Consider the following 9,684-nt stretch of genomic DNA (forward strand, 5'->3'; position numbering starts at 1 on the left):
TACCTCTTTCTCAGCCTTGATAATAAGGGACATAAAAAAAAAACCCACCCCAAACCCAGCAAGTCCCCTCCATCCCCCAACAGAAGAAGAAAGAAAGAAAAAAAAGAAAGAAAAAAGCCAGGGTCATAACAGGGAATAACAAAGCAGTGAGTTATTTATGCAGCCGTGATTGGCAAAAATGATTGCAACATGAATTTGCCCAGAAGCAATGATTAGATCATAAAAATGTTAAGGAAATCTGTAACTCAACACCATTTTATAGATTGAAGAAGTTTTTGTTCCCTACCTTAATTGTGGTGACTTGTTATTAAAGTATTTATTCAGAGTAATCTCTTTGGACAGCGAGCCCTTATCCCATCTGCATGCATAATTAAAAGTGAGGGGGGATGAAGGGGGAGCATAAATGGTTTACCATGCTACATGAGCAAGGGAGGGAATTACACAATGACAGGTGAAGAGCAGATTTATCTCCTGTTGGAATTTCAATGCTGCAAGCAAGGCAGGACACTGTTGCTTGCTAATATCCTTGCAAACACCGCAGTTGCTGCTTCTCCAGATTACTGTCCAAAAATCATTTCTGGTCTCTAAAAGGCCCGTAGCGCTGCATCTGTGGCTGTGGTTTTTGAGCCGCTGGTACTCAAGCAAAGGGATTGGATTTGGGTATGTGGGCTTTTGAATCCAAAAAAATTGGATTGTGCTTAAAAATTTACTTACTTGGCTGGCTATTTATTTATTTATAAATAAACGTTGGTAGCRTCTGTCTTTGTTGAATACAAATCAGAGGGTTGTAATTGTACCAACTGAAACAATGTCATCACCTGCCTCCTGCAGCCATCCCTTTTCCAATGATAAAAGAATTTGGTGCAATTCTTCTTTTTCCACTTTGAGTAGAAAGAAGGCTGTACTTGAACATTCGTCTCCAGGCAGATTTATCATCATTAGGCAGTACTCAAACACACAGTATCTGTTTTTAAATTGAACTGTTACGGGTGCAAATCAGATTTACATAGAATAAGTTGGTATATGTTTGACTGTAACTATTCACTAAAGAGTACTTTTCCCTTAACTTCTGATGTCTCACCTCTGCAGCAACAGTACAGAGAATGCCAGGAACTTTTGAGCCTTTATCAGAAGTACCTAGCTGAGCAGCAAGAAAAACTATCACTCTCCCTCTCTGAACTCAGTGCTGCCAAGGAGAAGGAGCAGAAGGTAAGCTCTTTTCTCTCATCTCCRTTTTAATGGTATCTTTGAAACATCTTTTCATTTTTTTTCTAGAGCTATAACTGCAGTGCATCGTCTTGTATTATACAAGATTGTAAACTCTTTGTGATTGGCTTCCCATGACTCCTTTCCTTAATACGTGGATTGCAAGGAAGCAAGAGTCTATTAGAGGCAAGTTTTGGATCAATAAAATGGGTGAAATTAATTGACCATGTTGTAGTGCAGTAGGAACCATAGGAACCCATTTCTTTGCTAAAGAAAAAGATAAGATGTTCTATTTTCTTTGCTTCTGTTTTATTAAAAAACAAAATAATTGCTGTCACTTAGATAAAGCTTTTAAAATTTTCACTGTGGTTTTCATGGTTGAAAAGGAGATTACAGGTAATGCATTTCATCAATATGAACTTTATGAAGTTTGTAAGGCMGTCCATCTGATTTGAGCTGTTCATATAAGACCCAAAATCGTATATGCAGTTAAAAACCAGAAAATGTAGACTAGGGATACAATGTGTTAAATTAAGTGGTAAAATGGTTCTCAGTTGTATGTGCTCAAAGACTTAAAAGCGTGGTTGCATGAGATTTCTTCTGAGAACTAGGCACTTCATTTGCATCCCTGTTGATAGCTAATTATACCCTGAAAAACAAGGCAATTTATGCAAGTACCCTACCTAATGTTATTCTTACCTGCTATTCCCTTTCCCTTGCTTCCATGTGCTGATCTCCATTCAGAATCAATCTTGTCTAAGACTGTGCCTTTTATATACATTGAGCTCTCAATCTATTGCTAGAAGAATCTTAAAGGCTTATAATACAGCTAGAAGTGAAGTCATCAGCACAAGGTTTCCAGAAGATGGCCTGATTTTTTGCCTCTCAGTGGTTCCCTGCTAACTAAATTGCATAGACAGAACCTGCTTAGTCTGTGAAAAGAGCGGTGTGTTTTTAATTYTGTTCAGGATACAGGTAGCAATACTTCTAATTTCATTTTCAGCAGAATTTTTTTTATCCTGCTAATGTATGTTTGTTTTTTTTTTTTCTGCTAAGATATTTTGCTGGATATTGCTAAAAACTTGATAAACAGCTCACCTATACACATTTTACTTTCATTCTTTTGTACATTTCTCAGACAACCATTTTGTGATGGTGTTAATCTCTTAGGATAAGAACCTTTTTCTCTGAGAATGGATGATGCTAGGCTTCTTGCCTGTGATCTGCAACTGGCTGGGGGATCATGATGGAAACCGGTCCTGAGGAATCCATTTAAGCCAACAGCACTGKGGTAGCTGGGTTTGGGATGATGCCATTACTTCTCTTAGGTTGAGCTAGGCTTGAAACCTTTCATCTTTAGTCTATGTGTATCTTGTTCCAGGTTAGCTACTGGTATAAAGGTATCCAGTCTTCCATCACATCTGCAGTGCCAAAAAGTATACAAGTAGACAAAGTAGACCTTTGGGCCATTAACTGTCAAGTCATCATCTGACAGTACAGCAGTCCATGTTCATCTCTTCTTGTTCTTCTGTCTTCCTAATCACTCTAAGCAGTGTATATACAGGGAGTGTTTTGAACTTTTCTGGCTTCTCCATTTGCAAGATTCTATCAAGCTTGTGTTTGATTCTGTTATTTCTTCCCTCTATACTTGCAGGAACTTTTGTCCACAGATGCAAATTCAAATGTTATGTCCAGGCTTGTCTTGACATTTTGTTTATAGTTACCTAGTCTACAGCTCCAGCCCAGCAGGTCTGAAATCACCTTAGCGCTCTTAACCTGTGCAAAGCTCTGTAGGCATAGATAAAAACTGTCAAAGCACATTTCAACTGGTCTTTTTCATAACATGTAAGGATATTTCTGACTTCCTTTAGAAGAACTAGCTTTCCTCTTCAATTTTCTCTTTCTGTGCAGTCCTAATGGATGTGGTGCTGCTTATATTTTGTGTGCGTTTGGCTTTATAAATTGTTCCTTTTTTTTTYCTCCCAAACAAATCCTTCACGCTGTGCTGCTTCTTATGGCTCAGACACAGGAAAAATTTGCTGGACTGCCTTATTGCTTCAATTCTTTCCCTAACATGCTCTTTCGCATGATAGCTATCAAAAAAAAAAGCAGGACACTGGGCTGCTTGTTGTTGGACTACAGTGTTATTTTTACACATTTCTTTTGTTGCTGTCTTTTGTCTCTTGTCTTAATACTTGAACTGTGAACTCTTAGCATCGTGGTTGGTCTTTTTGTTCTGTTTGAGCATTGTCTAAGACAGGAAAAGGACGTGCATCCTGGTGTAAGCACATCATTGGGGAATGTCACTGGGAGCACAGCAGGGGAGGATCTTAGGAGGTAAGGATTGGGAAGGGGAAAACCAAAACCCTTTCCTCCTGCTCTGAGTGCTGCTCACCCTGGCTCTCCCTGAGCTGCTGAAGCTTTTGCTTGCTTTCTCCCTTCKTCCACCCATGCAGCTGGAGTCTGAAAAAAGCTGCCTTAGTRAAACTGGTTTAAAGATGAGGCTGAAGGAAGTCTTCCTGAGTTTTGTTTGAATCCTTGAACATTGAGAATCTTTTCCCCTATTSTTTATTTTGACTGGGCTAAAGGAAATCCTGGGTACATTTGGCTTTAAATCAGTAGATACTGGCTTGCTACTTAGTTTTCACTTCTCTGAGCTGTCTAGGARAGGTAGTTAGCCTTTCCTATTTCAGATGGATGCTGATGTTACTGGGCCACCTGTGCTTCAGTATAAGATGCCTTTCTGGTTTTCCTATGTCTTGCAGATATGCACAGGACTGCACAGTTATACTCTGTACTGAAGTATCTCTTTGTTCTGCTTGTTATGAACTGTTCTTTCTTGTTTCTGTTCATTTTCCCATTTGTTCCACCTGTTTGTTTTGATTCATTTTCAGTGCTGCACTTCTACCTTAGCATAACTCTCTCTTTACCTGTCTGGCTCGCTCTTTCTTACTGTAGAATAATGCTGACCATTAGACTGCCACTTCCCGGGCTTGAACGGGTATTTGAAAGCATTTCCTTTTGGCGTTTAAAAGCTGGGTTTTAGTGTTAGAATGAGGCAAGTAACAGGTCAAGAGAACTGAAGTGTTACCAAACTTTTATTGCCCTGTTGCAAGAAGAGATGGAGGTATATGGGAGTAAAATGACTGTAGTAGCTGTGCACGTGTGGCTGAAATACCAGCCTGGTCCTTAGCCGTATTGAACTAATGCAGCTACTTTGGTGTTAACTTATTATTTTTGTCTGTTTTAGCAACATAGATAGGGAACACTAATTCTGAAATCACGTTTTTCTCTTACCTAATATTGCTCCTTTATAACAAAAGTCTGCCCTCAAAATTTAAAGAAACATACATTCTGGTAGTAGTGAAATAAAATTGCTGGGAAAATGGTGGTGAGATGATTTAAGACAGAACTCTTGTGGAGCCAATAATCAGTAACAGGAACATGGAGCTTCCTTTTTTTTTTTGTGTGTGAGATAAAGTTAATTCCATTTGAAAAGATACTTAAGGTGACATGAACTGAATTATTCAAACTGGCCTTCTCAGCATTAACTCTAGGTTAATATCTCATGATGCCTCTGGTTTCATTATAGGAGTTTTAAGTACATAACTTTTTATAATAAATTCAATACCTAGAAGCTGAACTGAAATTGGTTTACCTTCTACCAACCCATAAAAAGAAGCATTAATTGTAAAGTGAATATTAAAGTGGTCACTAAAGTTGACTCAGACAGATTCAAAGAGATAGCTCTTGTGTAAAGGAAGTGAAGAGCTCTACTGAACAATAGGTTTCTGCCCTGATATTAATTGAAAATACCATCCATATTAAAATGTAGTTAAATCTCTTCTATCAAATATGATTTTTGGATGTTCTTTCTGCGGCTCCCAAACATTCAATCTTTGCCATTTTCAGAAGCTTTACACAGAGGTGTAAAGAAAATTGCCCTTGTTTTAGGTAATCAGGTCTGACCTAGTTATACAGTCCCTGCTTCACTGCCATCTCAAACACTGGCAAGAATCCAGTTTACTTTGGCACGTCTCTGGCTGTTGAAAGCGTGTAGATGTTCTGCAGCTTAGGGTAGGACTTGAATCCCAAGATTTGGACAGGAGGCTGAGGTTTTCTACAGGATTGAAGTTCTGAGCTACTTTCTTTTAAAAGAAGGGTAGTACCTGTAGTCTCAACCTTGCCTATTCATGCTAATCTTTGAATTTACAAGTACAGCTGGCAGCTTTTATTTCTTATTTGTATAAGATTATCAGCACATCTGTTAATTCCCTTGGCTTGCACAGATTGTTCTGTATGTCTGTTAAGGTTTCTGTATGTAGAAATGGAATAGATGTGGGTAGAATTTGAGACAGAAAGGAATATCAAGAATTTCTTATTTTCAGTGGGGTATCTCCTCCCTCCTTTTTTTGTGTATTATGCCATATTTCTCTTGTTGTTCAGTGTTTATATTCCAGTAGTGCCAGAGGCCGTCATCAGGAAAGAGGTATTGTTGTGTACTAAGCACTGTGCAAGCATATTGTAAGACATGTTCTGCTTTGGGAAGACTGTAAAATCTTAAGAAGATTAACTTTTGGGGGGGAGGTTAAATTTTGTAAACTTTTTTTTCATATTACTGTTTCTTTTAAGTCACTGGTTCGTCTTCAGCACTGTTGATACAATTGTGGTGTCATTTCGCAATGAAATCCAAACGAAACTGTTTCTTGAAAGGACTAGGAAGTCTCTTTCTTTTCATGTCAGTGACTAAAATTCTTGTCTGTATCATTGTCATTTTTTGCTTTAATAAGGGCGATTACATACCAAAGCTTCAAATATTGGTTATTTGAATTTTTCCTTTGAAAAGGATATTGAAAAAAATCAGTCAGCAGAAACCCACCCTTTCTGCTTTTTCCCAAACTTCTTTTTTTCTACACAGGTCACCTTTAAACACATTCTTCACTTATTTAAAGAAAAAAAAATCCCACATATGCAAAGGGTTTTGAATGTTATAAGGTAAACTTGCATGACTGAATTTACTTTGTCTGTTTACCCAGCTGTACTGGAACAATGGATGAGCCTGTCTGAAAGATACTTGAGAATTGGCATAATAAATAAAGAACTAATTTGACTGTGGACCCAAAGGTATTGGTATAATTTTAGGAGGCCAGACAGAGACGAAGGTTTAGCATGAGTAAATATCGGGAATAGCCTTGCCTTACCTGTGCTACTTTCAGCAAATCCACTGATCTCTCTCTGTGCCTTTCTTATCTGTAAAAGGGAGATAATGTTTTTTGTCCTCATTCTTTCTGTCTTCTGCTGAGAATGTAAGGTTTTGGGAACCTTTTTCTCTGTGTTCAAAGTGGTTAGCAATGAAATTTCAAACTTAAGGTGGTGTGGCGTAGATTAGCTTGGTACAAGGAAGAAAAAATTGTGCCTTTTCTTTTCATCTCTAGGTTAAAGTAGTTGATTTACCTGTGTTTTCTTTAAAAAAAAACAAACAAAAACAAACAAACAAAAAAAACACCAAACAGAATGTGGATAGATACAAATATTTAAACTAAAAGGAAACATTAGTATTAAAATATCTGCATATTGCTAACATTCACAATGTAGGTCCATCTGCACTCAATCCCCTGGAAATGCTTGCCACAGTAGGACTGTTGGACTTGCCTAAAAGCCCTGTCTACTCGCATGCTGTGAAAGATGCTGTATTAGTGATGATAAGCACTTCGCTCTGCTCACTGCTTAAGTGAGGTCTGAGCAGTCCACTGCTTAACTGAGATGTGTGCCGGTTCACTGTCTCTTTGCTATTGTTCTATTGTCTTTAATCAACTTTGTCTCTAGTGTCTTTAGGATCTTTTGATTTTTTTTTTTAATTTTCTTTGAAGATTTCTTCTTTGTTTCATCTGCTTGGCTTTAAAAACTGTCCCTGCTGTGGGGAACTTTTCCATAGGTGGACACTTGTATATGCTGTGGATTTTTCTGTTGGGGAATAAATCTGGAAAGAAGACAATGCTGTCTTTTCCAGCAAAACATACTCCTGGCCTCAGACTGCGATAGCATTTGACAAGAGTAATAACATCAGGTCTGTATTCTGAGTTTGAGAATTTCCTAGTAGATGACCACCTGTCCTTGAAGACCTCCTGTCCTTGAGGACCACTTTACAAACTCTTAAATCAGATGATGCAGTTTGTTCAGTGTAACCCGTATAGTGGTTCTTGGGAGAGCGCTTTGTGACCATATTCACCAGCACTCTCTAATATCAATATTTTAATGATATACAATCCCTGTTTGAAGTGCAAGCAAGGCTTCTTCAGTGGATGTAAGGCTTCACAGTACTGTACTTCATGCAGTCAAAGATTTCATAATATGCTATAGGACTTAAGGAAGCAAACTTCTGTGCTTTGCTTTCTGGAGTTAGCTATCTGCTTGCTTTATTGCTGGGAACGAAACATCCTGGGTTCCCTAACAGTGTGCTGGCATTTTCAGTAGGCCATTTGGGCTATGCATATGCCCTTTGGTTCTGCTATTTTTGGCTTTATTTTTATTTTTTGAAATTTATCTGAGACTCTTGAAAATCAATTTCTCATGTACTTCCAACCAGCTTGATTCACTAGCTTCTGGTAAGAGATTTCTTAAACTTCTCTAAGCATGGCAGGTCCAGCATGATGTGATCAAGATTGTTCCTGAATTCCCGGCTCAAAACCAGCACCTTGGAGACTTTAAAAGCTCAGCTGAACAAGACTGAGTAACCTAATGTAACTTTGAAGATGACCTTGCTTTGGGTGGGTGTTCGGACCTGATGACCAGAGTTCCTTTCCAACCTGAATTATTCTATGATTCTATTGTATGTTCTCTCTTCCACATCTTTTTTCAGGAGATCGTCCTCTGAAAACCTGTTTTGATGAGAAGTGAAAATACTTCTGGACTGGTAGCCATAGTCCAAAAATTAGGCCCTTATTTTTTTAAAGTGCAAATGATTAAAGTAGCTATTTCTTGTTATTGAAAGGAATGGAGGCTGTAGTGTCATGTAGGACTTCATAATCTGAATAATTTTATTCAAAAGTTTAAATCCCAGATAGTGGTTTTGACATTAGTGATTATTGTATTGAAAGAGAAAGTGGTTACCATCTTTTGCCTGCAAAGCGCATGTTTTTGTGTTGATCAGGTTGCTTAATTAGAAATGTCTTTATTTCACAAAGTCCAGGTGATTATCTGTTCAGGGCACTGCTGGTCGGTCTTTGTATGGCAGAAAGATTTTTTCCATGAAAGTCAGGGCTGTAACTTTCTTCAGCTAAGAAGGTGGGAATTCGTTATCTGTCTGTACCAGGATGATTGCCTGCAGAAATATCTCTGAGTTAGTTCCGAATACCCTAAGATTTAGTTGAGTTTTTCATTCAGAGCTGCAAAAAGTTCAAACTTATTTTTTTCTGATGCACAGCTTGCCACTTAGATTTATAAGGACTCCTCTGGACTCTTCTAGACTCTCTGGGAGTTTATCCCCCATAGGACAAATTCCAGGTGTTGGCAAAGTTCTTGAGAGAGCTTGACTCATTTCCCTACTATTTAAGTAGAATATATCTGGTGAGGTGGCATCAGCACAAGTCGTGTGGCTGTGTATACCTATAGTGTTTATTGCAAGATTGCATACATGATGCATGTGATTATGGCTTTGGGCAACTTACTTACCTGTCTCTGATTCAAGGAAAGCATTGAATAACATTTTTGTAACAATTCACAGCAGATGCCAGAAAATGTCTCAAAGRTAACACCCATCTGCCTATTTCCTTCCTACTTTCAGATTTATGGTATTATGTGAGTTTCTCTTCGTTTTGGAAATTCACCCTTTATGCTTTGAGAGTTTGGGACACATAGGCAGAATCAGGCCATGTAGACATTCAGGACCATCATGTACCAATGATGATTCATATTACCATCATCACAAACAGGGACGTGTGAGTTTTCCTTGTCTGTGCAAGAAGGCTGATAATCTGAGACTTGTGTAGTCAAAGCTAACAACACAGATACCTGTTTTTTCAGACTGACTGAGCTATTTTGCAAGATTGAAAGTAGGAGAAACTAAGTGATGTCATCAGACCTGTCTTTGAGGTCTGGATTACCTGGAGGTTGGTCTCTGCCTTGAAATAAACAATCACTTGTAGCCAATCTGTAAAAGATAGGTTTGGTTCCATGGTTATGTCTTTCCCTATCTGTTCTCCTCTCCATAGGCAGCAGCAATCATGTTAGCTGGAGCAGGCCAAGCAAAGTTTCAGTGTTTTCCAGTGTTTAATCTCGAAAATTCCTCTTGGTTTCTGTACATCTTATACTGGAGTTGAGTCAGAGAGACACTAATTTAGCTGAAGACTGCCAGTTTACGATGCATCTGGTGAATGTCTCTGCCCTAAAACTTCAGATGTAAGACTTTTCACAAAGAAGTAAAGTACTTTAGCTTGGTCAAGGACCCAGGACCCCTTGCAGGTTAATGTCACTCTTAAA

General features: G+C 38.4%; 1 protein-coding gene across 1 annotated transcript in view; it reads left to right on the top strand.

Annotated features, from left to right (window-relative positions):
• Window positions 1–9,684, top strand: part of KIAA1328 (KIAA1328 ortholog) — a gene marked incomplete at its 3' end in the record, with an annotated part of 138,089 nt that overhangs the window by 69,905 nt on the left and 58,500 nt on the right. Inside the window, exon 6 of the mRNA XM_026087091.1 lies at window positions 1,082–1,209. Within this exon, the coding sequence (XP_025942876.1) occupies window positions 1,082–1,209 (128 nt within the window). The remainder of the gene's footprint in view (window positions 1–1,081; window positions 1,210–9,684) is intronic.

The sequence above is a fragment of the Apteryx rowi genome, unplaced genomic scaffold, assembly GCF_003343035.1.
Source record: "Apteryx rowi isolate R43461 unplaced genomic scaffold, aptRow1 scaffold_700, whole genome shotgun sequence".
Taxonomy (NCBI): domain Eukaryota; kingdom Metazoa; phylum Chordata; class Aves; order Apterygiformes; family Apterygidae; genus Apteryx; species Apteryx rowi.